Source organism: Lepidothrix coronata, unplaced genomic scaffold (assembly GCF_001604755.1).
Source record: "Lepidothrix coronata isolate B3197 unplaced genomic scaffold, Lepidothrix_coronata-1.0 Scaffold188, whole genome shotgun sequence".
NCBI classification, from domain to species: domain Eukaryota; kingdom Metazoa; phylum Chordata; class Aves; order Passeriformes; family Pipridae; genus Lepidothrix; species Lepidothrix coronata.
This window is the reverse complement of record NW_016690368.1, coordinates 811028-832863: the sequence shown is the minus strand read 5'-3', so window position 1 is coordinate 832863 and position 21836 is coordinate 811028. Positions and strand designations below refer to the sequence as shown.

The window sequence follows — 21836 nt, the reverse complement described above, 5'->3', positions numbered from 1 at the left end:
GACTTGACATTGATTAATGAGGGTGCGGACATGGGCAGAATTTGATGGAGAGAGAAGGGGAAATGGAAGGACCTGAGGGCACCAGAAGGAGGAGGGCAAGGAGATGACAGAGGGAAGAGCAGAACGATGCCAGTGACTCTGCACAGCCAGAGCTGGAGTCACCCCATCCACTGGGAGGGATCCAGAGCAGCTGGAGAGACCCTTCCATGGGCAGAGACACCCCCCAGTGATGGGGCCTTTCGGGACCATCCCACACCTCTGTCTGGGTCTATCCTGCACATCCAGACCCGCTGTGTCCATAGAACCCTTTCCATGAGAACGTTTGCCCAAAAAATATCAGTAGAAAGAGCTTTGTTGCTTCCTCTGTTCTTTCCCTCATTCCTCAGTCTCCACCCTGTTGGTTTAGTTCCAAAACCTAAACACACAAACCTAAACACAGCAGCAGCAGCAACTTCCCTGCAGGAGCCTAAAACCGTTCTGAAAGTGAACCCTGAGATCCAAATCCAGCCTCTCTGGGTGCGAGGGGAGGGATGGGTTGGTACCACCTGGGAGAGAGAAGAGAGGTTCCTAAATCCTGTTCTTTTGGTTGGATGTCTCTTATTTTCTCACGTGGATAAATCAGAAGTACCAGTGCTGGTCAGAAAAATGCCCATGCACTGAAAAGCCAGAGATGTTTTGGGAAGACTGAAAGTTTGGTGTGGCTCTTAACTGACTTTTTTTCAGCAAACCCACCTTCCCCTCCAGGAGCAGAGGCCCACAATGAGCTTAACCAGTCACTGGAGTTGTTTCTTGTCTTGCTGAGTGGTTCAGGTTTAATGAAGCCACAGTCACCAGCTTCCCTTTTCTTGTGTTAAACTAAAAAATACTCAGTGTATAATAGAAAAACTCAACAAGAAGAACAGTGACAAATGGCTGCAGTCCCTTAGGATCCAGTACCTGAAGGGGCCCACAGGAAAGATGGAAAATTTTATAAGAGCCTGGAATGACAGGACAAGGGGGAATGGCTTCAACCTGAGAGTGTGGGTTTAGATGGGATATTGGGAAGGAATTCTCCCCTGGGAGGGTGGGCAGGCCCTGGCACAGGTTGCCCAGAGAAGCTGTGGCTGCTCCATCCCTGGGAGTGTCCAAGGCCAGGTTGCACTGACTTGAACTGCTCTCTCAGGTCTGTCTGGTTGGGCCTGCCCTCTGCAGAGAAAGATCAAAGCCGCTGGCTGGGACAGAGCTCAGACGGTCCCCAGAGTGCTTAAAAACCACCTGAGAGCTTTACACTGGCCTGTGTGAGGGATGAGGAGCAGGGAAGCACCACTGCTGCTCTGGCAGGGAGTTACAGCACGTGTGGTACACCAGTGAAGACAGGCTCTATGGTACATCTTGGAATTACTGCTGCTAAAAACATCAATATCAGTCTTACTAGTCAGAAATCTGTACAAAACCCACTTTTGACGAAACCTGGAAATGAAGCTGCAGTTTCAGAAATTTCAGTCAGAGAGAGAGAGAGAATCCCCCCAAACCAGCACCAGTCCCCTCCTGGGCTCAAATTCAAATTGTTTTGCCTTTCTCCACTGCCCCAGATAAATCCAATATCTGCCAGACTATGGACTGTTCATGTGCTAATCCCACTCAGACTCTTATTCAGGGCTGGGTCTCTTTTGCATAAAACATTAAATGTTGGTTTGAGGGGACAGTTGTCCCTGCCCTGTGAAGGAGCTCTCCCTGCTCCAACCCTGCCTCGTTTTCCCAGAGTGAAGCCCCTGGGCTTTGCTGGGTGTGCATGGAAAGGGCACAGGGCAGGGTTTCCAGGATGAGCACAGCCCCTGCTCCCTGTGCTGTGCCCCGACCACCACGAGCTGCGATCCCCCACCCAAAAGCAGCACCACAGCCCAGCAGGCTGGCGTGGCTGCACACACGGCCTGTCTGAGCACCTGGGGGTGCAGGGGCAAAACCAGCCTCCTGTCCCCCAACATCTGGCCGGGAACGACGTCCCAGAGCTTTTCTCCACGCGGGGTCTTCCAGCGTTTCCCTCCCTCCCTCCCTCCCCTCCGCGCCCGGGACGCGCGGCCCCAGCGATCACCTGCAGTGGCAGCCCCAGAGGGTGACCTGAGCCCTAGAGCTACTGCTGGAACAAATGAGAGAGCTTAACTAGAGCAAGACTGGCATAAAAAGGAAAGGGGAAAAAAGAGAGGAACAAAGATTCCGTCCAATTTGCTCTTTTGGGCATTGTGCAAACTGGCCTGTTTCCCAGTATATCACTCTGCCATTGAATGAGGTCAATTGCAGAGCAGTTCTTCAGTCATCCTGATGGGTTTTCAGCAGAAAGTGAATGGAGTGCAAATTAGCCAAAGTCGTCACAAGCTTTTTTACTGTCACTCTAAGCCTGACAGTCCAAAGGAAAATGAGGATTAATAAATCTAACGAACTTTCTCCATTATCCGAGCCAGGTTAGGAAACTATTTATTGTCTCTCTTTTTCTGTGTTTCATCCATTTCGCCTACTGTGGTGAAGCATTTGGAGAAGAAAGAAACAACAGCCACATGCACACACACGCTTTGCACGCACACACAGGGCTCAGCCCCTCCAAAGCTGTGACACAGAGCCCTGGGCAGAGCACAGAATAAAGGCCCTGGCACCAGGCAGGAAAACCAAGATTTTAAAATAACTCCGCCTCGCACACACCGTATGGCTTTAGATAGATCCTTACAGCTGCTGATTCCCACTAATTTAATATTTGTGCATAATGTGTCACAAATATTTCACAGGAGAAAGGAGCGCCGCTTGCAAGTCTTAAGAATTGCCATTTTTACAGAGCAAAAAATTGGTTTCAAGTGAAGGGGGAAATTTTTAACAATTCCCCACATGTGACAAAGATTTTAGTGCAGTTTCAAATTCTTTAGAAACAGAATAGAGCACTTCAGGAGCTACTGGTATGGAATGTAAATCTTTCCTAATTTATTAAAATAATTTGTCTTTGAGTAACTTTTGAAAAAACCTGCTCAACTAAAAGAATTGCCTGAAACACTCTCAGAGCCCAGGAGGCCACGCAGAAGTGATGCAAAAGGCCTCTAGGAACTGTTCAGGCTTTTCGGGTTGTAAGTTTAAGTGTGTATGTTTAATTATATATATATATATATGTGTTTAAGTGTAGAATAATGCAAATGTGTCCAACTCCACAGCTGGACAACACGTTATCCCATGTAACTGTGATTAGTTAGTTCAGTGTTTTCCTTCAACGTTCCCAAAGTCCTTAAAAACTTCCCTGAACGAGGCCTGAACGTGCTGCCTGAAAACAGACGTTTTCAGGTTTGGTGTTTTCAGCACCAACTAAACCCACTTCACACCCACAGTGGAAAAGCTGGGAAGAGGAGACAAAGGGATCAGGCACTGGCTCCTGCCCCAGGGGACAAACACCCCGGAGGAGAACAGCCCAAACTGCAGCTCAGCTGGTCCCTGCTGCCACCTCAGCACAAAGGGATCCAGCTCCTGATTTCTGAGGACCAGGGATACAGTAAAATACCAGGGATAAGCAAAATATACCATATACAAGAGTTTGGCACCAGGATCCCGATTGCAACACCCCTGATACTGTGAGTAAGGACAGAGATGATAAAGGAATATTGAATGTACCACACACAAACCCATCCACTCCTCTGTGAAACTAAAAATGCTGAACACCAGCACTGGCTACAGGCAAAAAGGGGCAATTTTCCATCATGCCTCCAGTAACCATGAAAACTGTTATTTCAAATCCTGCCTCATGTTGGTGCTGGCAATGAGCTATTCCTCTCCCATCACAATCTCCTAAACTTCCTTCAGTGATGAGAAGGAAAAAGGTCACAGGACAGAACATAGTTTCATTCTGAAAGCTACTAAAAATATTGCTTTCATTTCTTCCATCTTTCTTTGATATAATAAAAACTGTAGCAAAAAAGAAAAATCATTAAGTACCTGTTTGGTATTTAAATACTTGTGGCTGCAGTGGGCAACAAACCAGGGTAAAGTCAAGTCAAAGAGTTTGTTTCAACGCTTTGTTTTCACCTTTTATGTGGAGACACTCAAGAGAATAAATTCCCCCTGAGGAAGCTCATGCTTCAACCTGAGTAACCAAAGAAAAACTGTTGAGCATTCAAAGCAATCTGGGCTTTGTTGAGATTTCCCTTCTCCTACTTTTACAGTCACTTGTCATTCCATTTAATAAGAGAGAAAACTTTCCTGACCAGCCAAATTATGCCATTCAAGATATTAAGGAAAACACACATCCCCTGAAGTAAAGGTAAAATTATGCTGCAATCATCAAATCAGCCTTCTCTTCTTTATCCCATCTGTGTATTCTCCTTGGAAAAGCCCCACGAGCAGCTCAGTCCTACCTGCCTGCCACTGTAATTGCTGGTATTTTAATCTCATCAAAGAATCTGGGTTTTTCTTCCTGCTGTTTTGACTTTGCTGTCTCTTAGCCCTGTCACATTCACTAGTTTTGAATAAGTGCAGAACTTGCATTTACAGAATTTGCAATCTGCGAGATTGTTTAAGTGATTTATCAAATACTTTGATTGAACACTTATTGCTGCTCCAGTTCTGAATCTCATTTAAGTTGACTGGGCTTGACATGAGCCTTTAGAGTGAACACAGGAACGAGCCCAGGCTGGGTCAGGTACAGCACGAGGGGGGAAAGTTCCCCCTCCAGCCACAGCCCTTCTGGGGCTGCCACTGATAGAATCAGCTGGGCAATATATTCCTTATTAAGCATTTTATGCCTGATAAAACCATGATACCAACAGTCAGCTGGGCTTTATCCTGCTCATGAGGCAGCACAAGGACTGTGCAGCTTGGTCCATCAAACAGAGAGCATCGAGCAGCCCGGGTTTCTAGAACAGAAATGTGGATTGTCTGGCTGTGCAGCTGAGGGGTCCAGACCTTTGGCAGGCTCTGCACAGCCACAACCACACCACTGAAATCCAAGTTACAACCCCTTTGCACTCACAGGCAACACACAGACCAGAGCAACACTGAGCTCTGAGTTCTGAAACATCCAAACAGTCGAAAATTGGTCATTTTTTGTCACCAAATGGATGATTTAATTCCGAGGGATGCTGAGCAAAATGAGGGCAAACGAGTTTGAAGATCTACAGAGAAACCCAAAGGCACAGGAGCCAAAGGGATGCAGCACAACTCTTGCCACCAGATTCCAAAGCACTGCATCCCAGACAGACATCACTGGGGGTTCAGTGCTCCACTGAGGTACCATTTGAATTTAACTATTAGTATACGAAATTCCTGCAATTCCCTGTTGTTTCCTAAGTTAATGTAGGACAAACACTGTCTCCAGGAACGTGTGCTGTCTGCCACATCCCTTTCAATGGCAGAACCATTTAGAAATAAAACTGAGATGTCATTAAAAGTACACAAGGGCTGTAATAAACCTCTTCACAAAAACACGTGGGGATGGGCCACAGGCAGGCAGGAATTCAAGCACCCAGGACTCCAAGGTGACCAGGTCCAGAGTTTTCGTGGTTAACAACAAGCAAGTAAAGATAGAATAAATGAAGAGGATTTGTTTCAGCCCATCAGGGATTAAATGACATTCTCCTGCAGCACAGCAGTTCTGAGTCTTTCCTGCTAAATCTGTTGTCTTTCAGGCTCATGGCATTTTCAATGCTTCCTCCAAACTCATGTGGGATAATGCACTTCCAAAAAGTAGGCTCTAGGTATGCACATTCTTAAAATCAACCACTCAACACACATCCAAATAAAAGTGAGCTTTCCTCCCCATTTTCCCCGAGAAAGGAAGCTCAGAGCCCTTTTATGCATTGTGAATGGCCCACCTAATTTAGACTGAATTATACCCTAACCTTCATTTCCCCTTTACTTCTTTGCTCCATTCAGCAGTTTCTGACTTCAGCTAATTCACTAACAATCCCAGCTGGTCCTTCCCAGCTCCCAGTTCTTTAGCACATTGTCCAAGGAAACTATGTGCTCCCATCTACACTGGTATTCCACTCTCCAATTAACCTACTGCTGAGAGGCTTTACCCCTTTCCACCATCCATTCCTCTGCACATACATTTTTTTAACCTTTTACTTCTTGAATTAAAGTGCAGGAGATCCCTTCCAGGTGAGAAGGTGTTAAATTTATTTGCTAAATCTGGTGCTGGTTACTCAGGAAGACACAACACACACGGGTGACAGCCCTGAAAGAATAACCTGCTTGATCTCCAGAGCATTTCAAAGCCAAGCTGAGGCACAGATGTTTAAGATACAAGTAAACAAATAACAAAGGCACTTCCACCCTTGCTGGATGACAGGCAGGTGCTTGTTCTGAGCACTGGAACCGAGGTCAGCCAGAGGTAGGCGGGTGTTTGATCCACAGACACCGAGATGGGTTTGCCATTCTCACTATTTAAAAATAATCAATCACTTTTCTATCCCACAATTATGACTGAGATGACAGCAGAAGGAATGTCTGTGCCCGTGCAGCCACAGGCTCCTCACTGGGAAAGTTTTACCAAGGCTGCAAGAGCAAAGCCTTGAGCCTGTCTGTGTTCCAGACTTATTTCACTCATTAGTTTAGTGTGTATATATATATATGTGTGTGTGTTGCTTTACTTTTGTCTTATCAGGGACAGAGATGATCCCAGTTATTGGGTGCTGACCATCACTGACCTACTTGCACAATCAGAATAAACCAGCTGGAAACAGTTCTGCTGCCTTGGGATGAAGCCAAGACTTCAACACCTTGAAGTCCCCTATGCAATGACTCTGGAATTGTCCACAGAGAATTCCCACAGCAAATGCTGATAAACCTCCCTGGATTCATCCTGGAGACCTGTCTCTCCTGTCATGGTCAGAGTCTCCATGCAGCCCCTGTCCTCCTTTTCCCTTAAACTGCCATGGTTATCCCAAACCCTCCTCTCCAGTGTAGCTTAAGAGCACATTTTAGAAGACCTGAATTTCCATGCCTGCTTCCCGGGAGCCATTTAACATTTCCCTCTCTGACACAACACCAAGTGCCTTCTTTCCAGGTAAATGGCCCAGATCTCATCATTGACAAGATCCCAGCTAAACCAAAGATAGGGAAAATGCAGTTGATGGCTGTCAAACACCTCCCTCCCCCAGCTCCTTCTCTCGTGTACATTTGCTTAGAAGCAAGTGAGCACAATAACAGCACAGTGCTCAGAAAGTGGTTTTCAGAACCAGGCAGTGAGAAAGTCAATATGGAGCAGTGTGTCCATTTGTTTTGATTTATCTCACTAACTTCAATTGACAGTTAATTCATCAGAGGAGGAAAATGCCAGTCTAGTGAAAACACAACTCGTGAAGGAGAGAGAACGGAGTGGAAAACACAGAGTGTGGATAATACAGGTAATAAATTAAAGGATACAGTATCAGTATTTTATCATTCCCATTCTGAATTCTCTATATCCCCACTCTTGCCAATTACAGTTTATAGTGAGCAGTAAATTTACACTGATGTATATCACACACACACGCCCTTTACAAAATGAGGTGACTTTGGAAAACAGCAAAAGAAGTGACTTTGGCTCAAATTCCTAAATCTGATATTTCCAGCAGCAACTACCAACTCTGGTAGCAAACCACAGGCGAGATGAGAATTTACACTGCGAGTGTTGGCTTGGATCTAAAATCCATAAAAATAATAAAGAGTTGAAAATGTGATTTGCAAGAGCAGCACTGGCACCACTAACACCAGTGCAGGGCTGCCAGGGAGCAGTGGAGGCTGCACATCTTCCCACAACCAGAAGAGACTTCTCCTCTTTTCCGGGGGCACTCCTTGGTGTGTTCCCTGTTTCAGCCCCTTGACCCCCCAGCTCCTCCCTTGGTGTCATTTGTTGGCCCCCAGCAACATTTAATGTCTTTTTGGCTGGATTGGTTGGGTTTTGGTGTTGTTTTTTTTTTCCCTTTCTCCCAAGGAATGTTTTCCAGGTTGGTCTTTGCCTGACCTTGTGACAACACCAGTGATGACAATAAAGGCTGGAGGGGGGATTCAGGGAGCCCACGGGAGCCTGGCCCAGTCCCACTGTGTCACCTCACAGCCCCCAGTACCCAGAGCCATCGTGTGAGAGAGATTAGAGACAATAATCCCTGGGGACACATCCACTCCTGGGCTGCACTCACACCATTCCCATCCCCTCCTGATCTCCACAGGCAGCACATTCTGGAATTCACCTTTCACTACAGAAAGCAGAACTTGCTTGTATTTAATTCAAACACTTTTCCCAGTAGTTTCCTCCAATGCTCCTGGGACAAGAACCCTGTTATTTCTTAGGCCGCAATTCCACTTGGAAGTTCAGCATTGCACAGACACAACTCGGATTATTCTGCCCTGGATACAGTCAATTAAATGGCCTGATGTTTATGTGAGTGAAGTCAACCCATGATCCTTTTAAAGGCCCATTCCCTGAGTTTTGCAGGGCTGTGACATTTTGGGCAGCACCATCCTGGATGCTGAACTACCCCCTCTCCAGTGCTGCTGCCCCTCCCAGCAGCAAACCCCCGTTTCTGCTCCCCAGAACACAGAAATCTCCACCACAAGCTGAACTTCCTGCCTTTTTTTTTTTCCTTAAGTCACCCTGTACACTTATTGAAACCCAAGCCCAGCTGCAGGGGACTATAGGAAACTCAGCTTCTTTCTGCCCATTTCCCAGGAAACTGGACAAGAGCCAAAAATAATCTGCCCTGGTTAAAATATCTGCATTTTGCAGACAGGCACCACCTCTGTCCCCCTGCCAGGCTGCTGGACTTCGCTTTGGAGATGATATAAGCACTTAGGAATAGCAAAAGATCCTTCAGTTCTGAGAGTGGAAGTGTCTGTAAATGAGGACTTGGACAATAGTTCTGTTGGTGGTTGAGAGATGAGCTGCCCACACCTTTCATTTGAGTGCAAGTAAACATCCAACAAGGTGCAAAGCTTACTAACAGGGCAGAAATTTGGAATTATTAAGCTGTCTCAAAAAGGAATTAAACACAACCACAAAAACTAGTGCATGTACTCTAAAAATCCTCCAGCTTCCTTATTACTGGCTAAGGACTGCAAAGGCACAAATATGGGTTAGAACACAGGGGAGAGAAAGGAATCGCAGCCTGAACTTTCACCCAGATGTCTAAATTAAATCACAAGTCTTCCAGAGGTTTAGAGAAGTCTGGATGCTTTTGTGATAATCACAAGCCACTGCATTACAAGGGCTTTTAATACTCATAAGTGAAAATACCAATTATTGCAGCAGGATTTATTGGTATGTGCAGTCACAGGAAGGTGTGAAAATCCTGCAGACAAAATGCCAGGCTTGTCCAGTGACAGGACTGAACCCCTCCTAACCTTCAAATAATTCCAAAACATTGGGCTTTTACCTGAGCCCAGTTTCTAAACACCTTGTGGTTGATGTTCCCCATCACTTGGCACTGAGCTATGAGTTTCACAAGCTGGTTCCTCAGCACATTTTCACCTGCTGCTCCCTGACTGCATCCACCCCCCAGACCTGCAGCTCCATCCTTTGCACCTTCATTTCCACAGGCAGGAAATTCACCCCCACTGGAGATGACAACTCTCCCCTCCCTTCAAGAGACCAGGATTTATTCCCTTCCTTCAAGAGAAGAGAATTCCTCTCCTCACAGCAAGTCCTCTGGACTGTGCCTGTTGTCAGCTGCAAGTGAATCTTGGATGTCCTATTGGGCTCTTTGACACTTGCCAAGTTCACTTTAAAACCAAACTTCACCTCTTGCAGCATTAAAATCATGCTCCCAATAAAACTTCTGCATTCTCTGCTGCACCAAAATACTTTTAGCACGTCAATACATGATCCAGTTTGCAAAATTTGGCTTTCAATCAATAAATTGGATTTAAATTTGCCAGAACCCCTCGCTAACAGGAGCTGAGCCTGTGTGTACAGCCTGTCCCCCCCCTCAGGGACAGACTGAGCCCCTGACACGGAGCCTCTGGTGAGGACCAGCAGCACCAAGACATGGGCACAGCTCGGCTCTGCCACGCTCTGCCCTCGAGGCAGGAGCTTTATCCAGCTCCCCCCATCCCTCTCCTTTCCCAAACCTTTGGCTGTGGCGATTCCCCCGCCCCTTCCCTGCCCCTTCCTCCAAGTTGAAGGCAGTTCACCACTTACGGTCATTTACAGCTTTACAGCCCAGCAAATCCAGAAGGTGTCTGATGAAAAAGAGGGACTAGCCAAGCATCTTAATCCCCCTGTTCATTCATGCTCTCTGTAATGTTCTTTCAGGCCTCTGCTGAGAGACTAGGCTGAAATGAAGGCTGATAAATTAGTCTGGAGGGAAACAAGGCAGATTCTGCTTGTAAAAGGTCATTCCAACTTTGTTCTGGGTGAGGGTTTATCTTGACTGCAGCTGCGACAGACAATGGCCGGGGCCTAAACGGCAGAAATCCAAGCTCTGCTCACGAAATTACTGTGCTGATAAGGGAGAATGGGCTTCAAGGAGATCTAAATGGGAAAAGGGAGGTGGGGGACAAGGGTGAGCTGTAGGTATTTTTGAACACGATTGAACAGGGATGGCACAATAAGATGCACAGTTAAAGCAACGACTTGCCCGGGCATTATCCGAAAGCAAAGGAAAACAGAGCTGGGGAATCAGATCCAAAGGGAGGAAAGATCCACTTGAGTGTGCTGAGCAAACAGCCTGGAGAGGGCTGAACCTGCAGCCTCTGCCCCAGACAGGTTGTGGGACACCCCAAACACCAGGGTGGCTCTGAGGGATCCTGAGGGGCTCCTGAACGCGGCACCCGCGGCCCAGGGATCCCTTCGGGACACGCTGGGGATTCCTCCACCAGAACAGGGGGCCAAGGGCAGCCAAAACGAGCCCCACTGTGGAGCTGCACGAGCAGGGGCCGGGTGAGAACACTCTGCAGGGGAAAGCACTTTTAAATACATTTTGTGCCTTTCTGGGGCAAAGAGAGTAAACGGTGGCAAGTCCTGACAAACTGCTCTCCAATCTGTGCCTCCCACGTGCCCACAGATCCATTCCTGAGAGATGCCTCTCCTTTGTTTACATATCCCACTGGAACGTGCCCGTCTCCATCCGTGCAGACACGTTCCATGGGCACAGCCACTGTCACCTCCCCGGAACCCCCTTTACACACAAACCAGCTCCACTCAGGCCTGGGCCTGAGACCCCCCTGCAGAGCTGCTCCAGCCCTGGGGAACAGCACAGGAGGGACATGGAGCTGCTGGAGGGAGTCCAGAGGAGGCCCCAGGATGATCAGAGGGATGGAGCAGCTCTGCTGGGAGGAAAAAGCTGAGAGAATTGGGATTGTTCAGCCGGGAGAAGAGAAGGCTCCAGGATGACCCAGCTGCAGCCTGAAGGGAATCAACAAGGAAAGATGGAGAGAGACTATTTGCAAGAACCTGGAGTGACAGGACAAGGGGGAATGGCTTCAAACTGCCAGAGTGTGGGTTTAGATTGGATATTAGGAGGAAAGCCTTCCCTGGGAGGGTGGTTTGGCCCTGGCACAGGTTGCCCAGAGAAGCTGTGGCTGCCCCAGCCCTGGAAGTGCCCAAGGAGGTTGGACAGGGCTTGGAGCAACCTGGGCTGGTGGAAGGTGTCCCTGCCCATGGCAGGGGGTAGAACTGAATGATCTTTAAGGTCCCTTCCAGCCCAGGCCATTCTATGATTCCATGATCTTGTCTGTTTGCTTTGAGAGTGGATAGAGAGGAGCAGGAAATGAGGAGATGCACAATCAAGTCAAGGTGGATGTTTTACAAGGACACCTCACAAAGCTGCTGGGCCTTAGTCACAACTTGAGAAACAGAGCATATGGTTAGGTACAGCATTCCCAGAGACACCCCCATGATCTGGAAATGCTCCTTCCTGGAGCCAATCCACCCCCTTCCTGGCCACTGGACCTCCTCCTGCAGACGTGCTTCTTCCATTCACGGGGCTAAAAATGACTCAAACTCAGCTTCACACCTTCCCTGGACAAACAGCCCTTGTTCTGCGGAGTTGGACACTTCCTGTCTCCATCTGTGCAGGTCCCAGCTCTTTGCTGGGCTGAAAGGCACAGAAGGAGGAAAGGATGAATAATGAACTGCTGTGTTAGCAAGCGAGGAACGAAGTCCCACCCGTGTCCCACCCATGTCCCACTGCTGCAGGAAGGGCGACAGACCCGGCTTTCCATTTCCATCTCTATGTACAACAAACCTCCCCTGCTTTTCCAGAGCCAAGGAAGAAGCATCTGAAGTGCCAAAACATGTGAAGTCCTAAATCCCACAAGGTGAGAGCTGCTACATTTAGCAGCCATCCCAACCTGCACTGCTGCTCCGTGTTTGCCACGGGAAGAAGAGGATGGAGCCAAACTGCAGAGAATGTGATTTGCCTGCTGTCTCAAAGCAGTTAACACAACATTTTGCTCTGGAAAACCCACTTCTCGCATCGTACAGATTGAGGTAAAGAAGTTTAGAACCTTCAGACTTTGGGATTATTAACCAGGAACTCAGGAAGGTTTACTAATGTCACAAACTTTCAGAGTCTAAACACAGCTCCAAGTATTTTATGGAAGGAATTCCTCCCTGTGAGGGTGGGGAGGCCCTGGCACAGGTTGCCCAGAGAAGCTGTGGCTGCCCCAGCCCTGGAAGTGTCCAAGCATAGACTGGACAAGGCTTGGAGCAACCTGGGCTAATCTTTAAGATCCCTTCCAACCCAAAGCATTCCGTGATTCTACGATTCCATTTAAGCCTCAACTCACAGCTGAGTAATGACTTTCTCTAACCCCTTAACACAAGGTCACAGGAACTCAGGGCTTCAGCTACAACAGAAAAGGACCCTGGAAGGTAACTGGGCTGAATCCCCAAAGAGCCAATACATCCCTGACCCCCCCCACAGGCAGCCTGGAAACCCCCACGTGAGTTATTTTACATTACTCCCACCTCCTCAAACTGCGAGTCCCCAGAGCGATGCCCCCTCAAAGCTCCTGGATATTTATGGTTTCACTTATTGATCATTTCCTTTACAAAAGCCCACTGTGTCCCAGTGCTCCATCAGCCAGGCTTTTCTGGGAAGGGACAAAATCAAGGTTGGATTTCTCTGCAGGTTAACATTCCAGAAGGAAAAGCAGTGCCCTGCATTCTGCAAGGCTTTTGACAATGAAAAGAGCTATTTTTCAAACCCTGTGGTCACCACTGAGCTTTTCACGGGATTTTCTTTTTCTCTCTCTCTCTTTTTTTTTTTTTTTAAGTGGGGATGATAAAATCCTGCTTCAGGAGCTGGTATTCATGGATGTCTCTCAAAGACGAAAAGAAAATATTTATTTCCTTTTTCTGCTTGTGAATCAGAATGTTCTATTTAAAGAAAGTGCCCTCTGCCGGATTGCTCATGAGTTATTACCCCTTATGGAAATAAAGGAGAAATATCAGGAGGTATTCTTAGTCATTCCCTTCCCCTGTCTCTTCTTTTTTCCCTTAATTCCTTATATACCCATGTTTTAGCCAAGTGCCTAAGATAGAGCAAGATATCTTGGCATTCTTGGGCCTAAAAAAGACTTACTCTCTTAACCCTGACATTGGAGCATCTGGTGGAATGTCAAAAAACGGCACAGATTTCAGTCGTTTCACTTGGATGTCATAAGGTGCATTTTGCACTTTTATCCAGGGTCGAAATCAATAAATGAATGCATCAATAAATGATGCAGCTGCAGGGAATGGGGGTTTGCCTGTGGCACCATCAGCTGCTTTCCCTGAATCCAAAGGCAGCCCCTGTGCCACGGGCATGTTTGCAATGGCAGGCACAGGAACCAGCCCAACAACTGACAGGAGCTGGAAGCTGCCTCTGCCCCTTCCCTGGGGTGTCCCCTGACACCAGAACCAAGGGCAGACCCTGCAGGGACAGTTGGAGTGTTGGTGTCCTCCCACAGCTGCTCCCTGGGGAGGGGACAGTCTCCAGCACGTACAAAGTTCAGCAACTCCACTGGCCCCAGATCCCACAATATTCAGGGGATTTAGAGGTCAGGAAGTTATTTCTCCTCCTTGAGATTCATTTTTCTTTCACATAAGCGCTGGGTTTTGGGCTAAACCAAAAGTTTCTCTGCAGTTTTATCCACATGGGAATAAAAATTCCACCTGGGGCTGCTGTTGGCAGCTCCTCGTGGCCGAGGGCACATCTGGGCAGTCCCAGGGTGCTCCCACCTTCTGCTTTCCTTGTGAAGCCACAGATTCTTTCTTTTTCAGAATAATTCCAGCCCAATAAATAAATAAAATTGACAAGTTGTGAAATAACTTTGCCTGGGCAATACCTGCTGGGGAGGTAACACCTAGGAAAGGGCCACGCACCCCCTTCCTCAGCCACCTCCAAGGCTGCCCATTCCCTGGTGTGAAAACCCCAGGTCCTGAGCTGCTTTTCCCTGAGCATGGAAGCTGTTCCAGTAACATCATTCTCCAGCCAAAGGGAAAGGCAGAGGCCAGAGAGAATGAATGAACCAGGGGACGCTGGAAGGGAAATGTCATCACATCCTCTCAGCCCACGAGCTGAAAGCACGGCAGAGAGGGATGAGTGCAAGTTCTTTGCTCATTTAAAGGACTCACACCTTTTTTTAGCATCTTTAGTTAAGAAACAGGACAAACAAGAACACGCTGCTTTAACTGTCTCAGCTTGTAAAGGGAAATGAGGGAATTTCTGCACGTTTTTTTAGCTGGGAAGCAAAACCACCACAGTTAGAAGAATCTCAGAGGCTCCTTCCTATTTTAATATTTTGCAGATATTTCAGTAACTTAAAAATATATATTTTTAAAAATATATTTTAGTATTTTTAAGACTCAAGGAAATACAACATAATTCTCCCTTTAGCATTTAAGGCCAGAACATGGGAAGTAAATTTCCCTTGGCACTTAGGAGCATTTCTAAAAACAAACAAAACGAAAGAGACCCTCGTGCTAAACCTTAAACCTCCTATTTTGTGGGAACAGGGAGGTTGAGCTGCTGTGAATCACTGACACTATAAAGCATGTTCAAAACCCAGCAGTTTTCCACTGGCCCAGATGTGGAGCCAGAATTCTGCTCCATCCGGAGCTGTCGGCTCCTATTTTTTCCACAGTTATTTGTCTTCCATGGGACAGTTTCGATCTTCACCCTCGACTATGAAGTGAAAGCACTTATTTTTCCTGTGTAAAGGAGCAGCCTGGCTCCAACACTTCAGTGTGAGGGAAGTCTTTGTGCTTCAGCAAATAATGTCTTTAAAATATAAATTAAAACAGAGCAACTAATAATTATTTATCAATGGTATTTACCTTGTGAAGCAAACTGAGTTAAAATCATCATTGCTTCCAAATTCCCTACAATTCAGTTGCTCAACTTCCCTCCAGGATGAGGTTCACATTCTTCTCTCAATTAGCAAAATAAGCAGCACTATGATAAATGCCATTATTTATTCAAAGTGATCAAAATCATTATGTAATCATTTTATTTTATTATTTTTTTTAGGTCTCAGAGGCCATAAAGCACAAACCCAGGGTGATTTATTTGGGGTGCTCTGAGTGGTGTGTCCTGTGCCAGCAGGCAGGGGAGTAACAGCATCAGGGGAAATGCAGTCACATCTCACTGAATAATCACGAGGCTTCTGGTTTGGGTGGTGTCTTTTGAGGAATCAAAAGAGATAAACATGCTCAGCAGTGTCAGGACTGAGGCCCAGGGGAAAACCCCCAGCTCAGGGTCCTGCTGAATCACCCCTGGGAGGGGACACATCTGACTGAGCTCTGTGACAGGGGCATGAATCACTCCCTGCCATCCCATGGCCAAAAAAAGCCCTTCAGTGAGAGGTGTGGCTTAATTTAAAGAATATTTTTAAAAGCATATTCCACAAAGCCAATCAAGAAAGAAGATAGTGAAGCTGTGCTGCAGATAAAGCAGGGCACGAGCTCTCCCTGTCACAACCCAGGCCCTCCTGTCTGGCCAAAAGGGAAAACTTCCATAATAAAAATAACTACACATCTTTTTTTTTTTCAAGATATGGCAAATAAGACACAGCATTCTGCATCCTCACTGATGTTTTGGGAGAAATAATGAGTGAACCTGAAAGTTTCAGCAAATAACATTCTTCTTGTACCTCCTGGAGTTGGATGTTGTACATCAGAGCCAGGGCTGCAGAGAGCAGTTCACATGAAAACAGAGCTGGCCCTGCCTCCAAACCTGAGGTTTGGAAGTTTCCTCTGTGTTTCCTGAGGACTTGGGGTACAATTAACTGCTTTATTTTCATTTTCACAAATCTGCCCTCACTGGAGTTTGAAAAGGGAAAGCTATTTCTGCAGTGCTGACGCTTGGAGAGAGGGGAGAAATTCCATTTTCAAACCAAAGCCCTTAATAGCACGTTTTCCAACCCCCCAAACGTTATTTGATTTTTTTTTTCTAGAATACAGATATCAGAAGAAAACTGACATTAATTGTGAAGCACATCCTAGAGAACAACAAACCCAGCAGCTTCCAGCAAAACAGATGGTGCTGAGGAGTGTTCACTTTGTAGCTGTTCCACTTCCAGTGGTGCTCTCAGCTTAGTCAAAAAGCCTGACAATAAAATTACTGTGATAAAAGGCAAGAAGATTTTGTGCAAAGGCAGAAACACTGTTAAAACTGCACGACTGATGACTACTCAAAATCCCAGGTTTCTGGGATTTGGGGGGTGGAGTGGGGTTTGCACCCCCCAAAGTGGGATTATCAAGAGTATAAGCTGCAGGAAATCAACTGGGAAGTATGAATAGAGAAGAGACTGGGTGTGAAGAACAGACATCATTCCTGAAGTAAAAATACCGATAGAAGAGCTAATTCAGGTATCACAGTAATGTCCCAGCTGGCCAGAAATGAGGAGTTGTGTGTGGAAGTCTTACAACAGCAGTCGACCCACAAGTCACTGCAAGTCAAAACTACAAGTTTCAGAGAAATGCTGACCAAAAAAATAATGTCAAAGTGCAGAAGGAACACTTCTCACGGTACTGCAATCCCCAGATTTGTGAGATTTATCGCTCCTGGAAGAAACAGCACACAGAGGCAAATGCCAATAAGTTACAGGGTGACAAAAAACTCCTCCCCTTTCCTTTTCTCCCCTTGCTGCCATCTGCCTGCCTGCCCAATTTCATGGACAGAGGATGGAAACATATCCCAAGTTACAACTTCCCAGCAATCTGCCCAGAACAGCTCTTCGAGGCTTTTCCAACCTCACACTCGAAGGGAATGGCTCAGGAACTCCCACACAGGATTTGTTCCATGAGTTCTGCTCAGCACACGGAGGGATTCCTGGATGTTGGGCCCAAGTGAAATGCTGAAGGTGCTGAGTGACTGAAAACATGTCCCTGAACTGTCTTTAAACACACTGGGAAGTGGAGAACTTCAAGGGGTATCTGCAGGTACAGGCAGGGTCCAAAGAGAGAGTGTCGGGGTGGGAGGGGACAGTGTTTGAGGACACCTGAGGGAGGACAAACAGTCCTTCTTTGAGGTGTGAAACGTCCCGGCCAAATCAGAGGACAAAGGAACAGCTGAAATGTGAGAAGTGCCTCGGAGAAGGAAAGTTTGTTCAATTACACCACAAAACCAAACAGTGTCACAAAGCCAACAGCGTTGATAGAAAGGGCTCCTATCAGGGCTGGCACCCAGAGCCCAGGGGATGTGGGGAACAGTTCTTAAAACCCTGAATGCAAACACCAACTTTTATCAGAAATAGAGAGCACAAGGACAAAGCTTGGCCAAGGTCACAGAAAAAAAAAGATTTGCATTGCCCAAACTGGATCTGACTTCTAAGAGCCAGGGAGGATTGCACTGTGTCCAAAAAACCAGCCTGAAAACAAAATAACAAACAAAAAAGGTACACGAAACCAACCAACGCCACCTATCAATATTTGGGTCAGAAAAAGGCAATTCCTCTTTCTGAAGGAGCCACTTCCACTTTGCAGCCTACAAATAATCAATATTGCACATTCCTAGAGAGAAACTGTGCCCAGCTTCAGAGAGACCTCAGGGTGACCAGATTCCTCAGGGAATCTCCAGCTGCCTCACACCTGCAGCCTCCCTGAGCCAGACCATGGACTGCCAGGACATTAACAGGGGGTTTTCTCCCCCCAAAACCCATGTCTTGAAACTCATACACTCACACCAACTAAATATTCTGCAATGATATTCACACAAAAGAAGCCAAGACCAAGATGAACTTCTGGGGAACGTCACTGGAGGGAACAGAGGGAATTAAAACTCTGAGCTGAATTTCCCTGTTTTCCCTGTACTAAGACAGTAAGAAAAGGAAACTTTCCCACTCAGTCATTCAACCAAACCCTGGTTTCAGCTCTTCAGACATTCCCCGGTGCAGAGGGACAAAACACAATTGAGTTTGGTTCTTATAACAAGTGTTTTTTGCTGTTTCCTGCACTTCAAACACATTGAAAAAGTAAACAAAAACATCTGGACCTACTTCTTTGGGCTTCACTGAATCCAACTGCTCGCTGATTTCTGACTTCACAATCAAGAGTGTAAATATAATCAGACACAATTTCAAATGTTAATGCTAAAGTCTGGCCTTTCTGACCCCAGTCTCTAAGAAAACAGGGCTTCTGTGACTGCACTGCTGGCTTTCCCCCCCCAGTGAGACTTCCAGTCCCATCCTGAGCTGCTCCCACCCTGTACTCCAATGTTTTCTAAACCACTTCACATCAGTAGTGGCCAAAGGAGAAAACAGGCCAAGTCACTGCTTCAGCCAGGGAAAAGGGAGGGAAAATTGAGCTCCCACTTATTTTGAGGGACAGGCCTCCCCCTGTCCAACAGCCTGGGTGTCCTATTGGGAAACCTCTGTGCCCCAGCTGCTCCAGACAAAGCTCCTCCTTAGGCCAACAACCAGCAGCTCCCATGGCAGCAGGGGTGTGGTGGGTTGGGATGGGCACTAGGACTGGAGAGAAGGAATTCCACAGCGTGTAATGGACGCTGGATGTGCTGGAACAGGGCTGTGACACAGAGCAGAACTCCCAGGCTGCGCTTCACTGCTCCCAGAATATCCTGTATTTCAGGATAATTAGGGATACGGACGTTTTCAAACCAAGAATGTAGGAGCAGAAGAGATGGAGATGACTCCTGGGACAAGGCCAGAAAAGCAGGGAGAAAGATGTGAGTTGTGGGATAGGGCTGTTTTCCCTCTTGAGCACCATTTTTTTTGTGTTCAGCTCTCAGGGAAAAATGACTTTCACATTTCTCCATCTTCGCTGCAGAACAAGAACTCGAGAACATCTGGGCAGGTAATGGGTACATGGTATTTCCCTCTGAGCAGTTAATGATCCCTGCACCGCTGACAGGGCTGGGAGTCAAAGGTAACACCCCCAACGACAGAACACGGTGCCACTAATCCCATTCCCTCCTCCACGACAAGTCCCGAACACAACCTCGCAATGACAAGCACTTGATGAAGTGACCCGACAGCATTTAAAACCAACCTTCCAAAATGGTGCCAGAGCGGTTTTTGTAGCCCAAGAAGGGATCTTAAAGGGATTTCTGCTGATTTTAAACACTTCAGGTTACTGGGGGGGGCGAAATGACGGAGGGGAACGCGGCACTGGCAAAGTCACCGCGTCCGTCCCCGGGCCACCAGGCCCCAGTCCAGCCTCGGGAACACTTGGCAGAGAAGAGAAATGAATGTGGTGATCACATTCCACACGCTTACCTCCCATCCAAAGTTTGTTTCCTTTAATGTGCTCCTCTGTCCTGTCATATAGGGTCCAAATCTTTCCCCAACTTCAATCTTCTTTTTGGCCCAAATCCCTAGCCCTGCCCCCGGGATCGAAGATTCTCTGAGTTCAAAATCTGGTGGGATTGGAATGTCATCAGGAATGTAGACGGGAGCTTCATAAGGTGAGCCCTCCTTGGGAGTGAAGTCCTCACTGGTGGGAAAGGGTGACGGAGGTCCCACGGGAATGGGGGACATTATACTGTCCTCTGTTTCCTCCTCTGCGCTTTCGCCCGCAAGGAGATCGGGGTCGGTCTCGTACATATTATTTACAATCTCGCTGTCACCTAAAAGGGGAAACAGCAGAACAAAACACACTGAAATACTCGGGTGAACATCAGTTAATCTCTTCTCGGGATGGAGTTTCCCCAAGCCGAGCTCCCACGCCTGAAGGGTAAAGAGCCAAACCTCCCTCGGAGAGCTCAGGTGGGGCTGAGGGGAGAACACCCACCCTGCCTGCAGGACAGGCAGTGCTGCTGAGGGCTGGCAGGGAGGGGAGTGCAGCCTGACATGTTCTACGGGATCAGCCTTAAAGGAGTGCTGGTCTCTCAATTTTGGAGAGAGGGAAGAAAACACAGAAGGAGGCCGAGGTTCCCTTTAACCATTTACTGCCTTAACTGGCTCAGCGTATTTTTAGAGGGGAAGAAAAAATAGAGAAATCAAGCTAAAGCCAAGCTAAGTTTGGCAAGAGCTGTTTGCCTTGTATTTGGGTTTCTTGGGTTCAGTGTGTCCCACAACAGGAGCCGTGGCTGAGGTGACCTCCCAGCAAAGCACCTCTGCAGGGGTAACAAAACCATCAGCAGTTTGTTACCTCAGAAACCCAGAATGGTTTGGGTTGGAAGGGCCCTTCAAGATCATCTCCTTCCACCCCCTGCCATGGGCAGGGACACCTTCCACTAGCCCAGGTTGCTCCAAGCCCTGTCCAACCTGGCCTTGGACACTTCCAGGGCTGGGGCAGCCACAGCTCCTCTGGGCAACCTGTGCCAGGGCCTGCCCACCCTCCCAGGGAAGGATTTCCTCCTAACACCCAAGCTAAACCTACTTTCTGTCAGTGTGAAGCCATTCCCCCTTGCCCTGGAGTGAAAACCCTGGACACAGAGGGTAAAAAAGTTTGGGGATTTTTCCAAGAGGAGTCAATTGCTAAGCAAGGACATTCATGTGGAATGAAAATGAAGCTTTTTCATCCAAAAAGGAAAAAAGGGGGGGAGTGAAACACGGGGAGGGGAAAAGAAAAACACATTTGTCATACAATACAAGTAGCTGAAGCATTTTTGGGAGCAGCTTTGCCATCTCTCAATTAAACATGAGGCAGCAGGACTGTGCACAGGAGCCCCCACTATGATAACAAGGCCAACAACCACCCCATTGTGGACCCTCCTGCACGGGAGGGACTCCCACGGTGCATATTAATGACTGACCCCTGATGTCATCGGGGGGAGCAGCACCCAACAAAACTCCCAGTTTTCACTGCAGCTCTGGCTGCCAAACAGGAACCATAGGGAAGAATAGCTGGAAAAGCATGGCTTGACTTAAGGTATATATAATTCATCCCTTCCATAACCTCAGAATGCACCTTCTCCTCTGGTTTTTTTATGCCTAATAAAGATTTTCCTGAGTTCATGCCTAAGAAACCCGGTGGCAGACTTGACTAAAGAGGAGGATTTTGATTCCTTTGCCAACATTTTTTTGCTCCAGCTTTGGAGAAATACAGAGAACTGCCTGCTACAGCTTACATGGGTTTCCTCTGCTAGAAAGTGCAGCCCTCCCTACTCAAACATGTCGCCAGAGCCGAGCTTTCATGAGCATGAGACACTCCATCATCCTGAAAATACTTGTGGTTGCAGTAAATGTTTTCTCGCCCAGTATTAGCAAGTCAAATTATTTTCTCCTCTATGATTAGCCTCTTCTGCACTTAAGAAACAGGAATTCCAACTGAGTTGAAAAGCAAAACTAGGTTTACTGGAGCACGACCTGTGAAAATTTCCAAAGGATACAAGGAAAGTATAGAGACACCTCACTACTGAACACTGTAATTTCATTTCTTCTGTGGGACAGTCGGGGCAGTTCTGAATAAATTTCAATTTACTCTGAAGCTGAACCCACATCTGACCGACCTCTTATTTCAAGAG

General features: G+C 47.2%; 1 protein-coding gene across 1 annotated transcript in view; it reads right to left on the bottom strand.

Annotated features, from left to right (window-relative positions):
* The window catches only part of PRDM16 (PR/SET domain 16), a 169745-nt gene extending 149791 nt beyond the window's left edge, over positions 1-19954 (bottom strand). Inside the window, exon 1 of the mRNA XM_017831180.1 lies at positions 19645-19954. Within this exon, the coding sequence (XP_017686669.1) occupies positions 19645-19905 (261 nt within the window). The 5' untranslated portion in view covers positions 19906-19954. The remainder of the gene's footprint in view (positions 1-19644) is intronic.
* Between the last annotated feature and the right edge of the window lie 1882 nt (positions 19955-21836).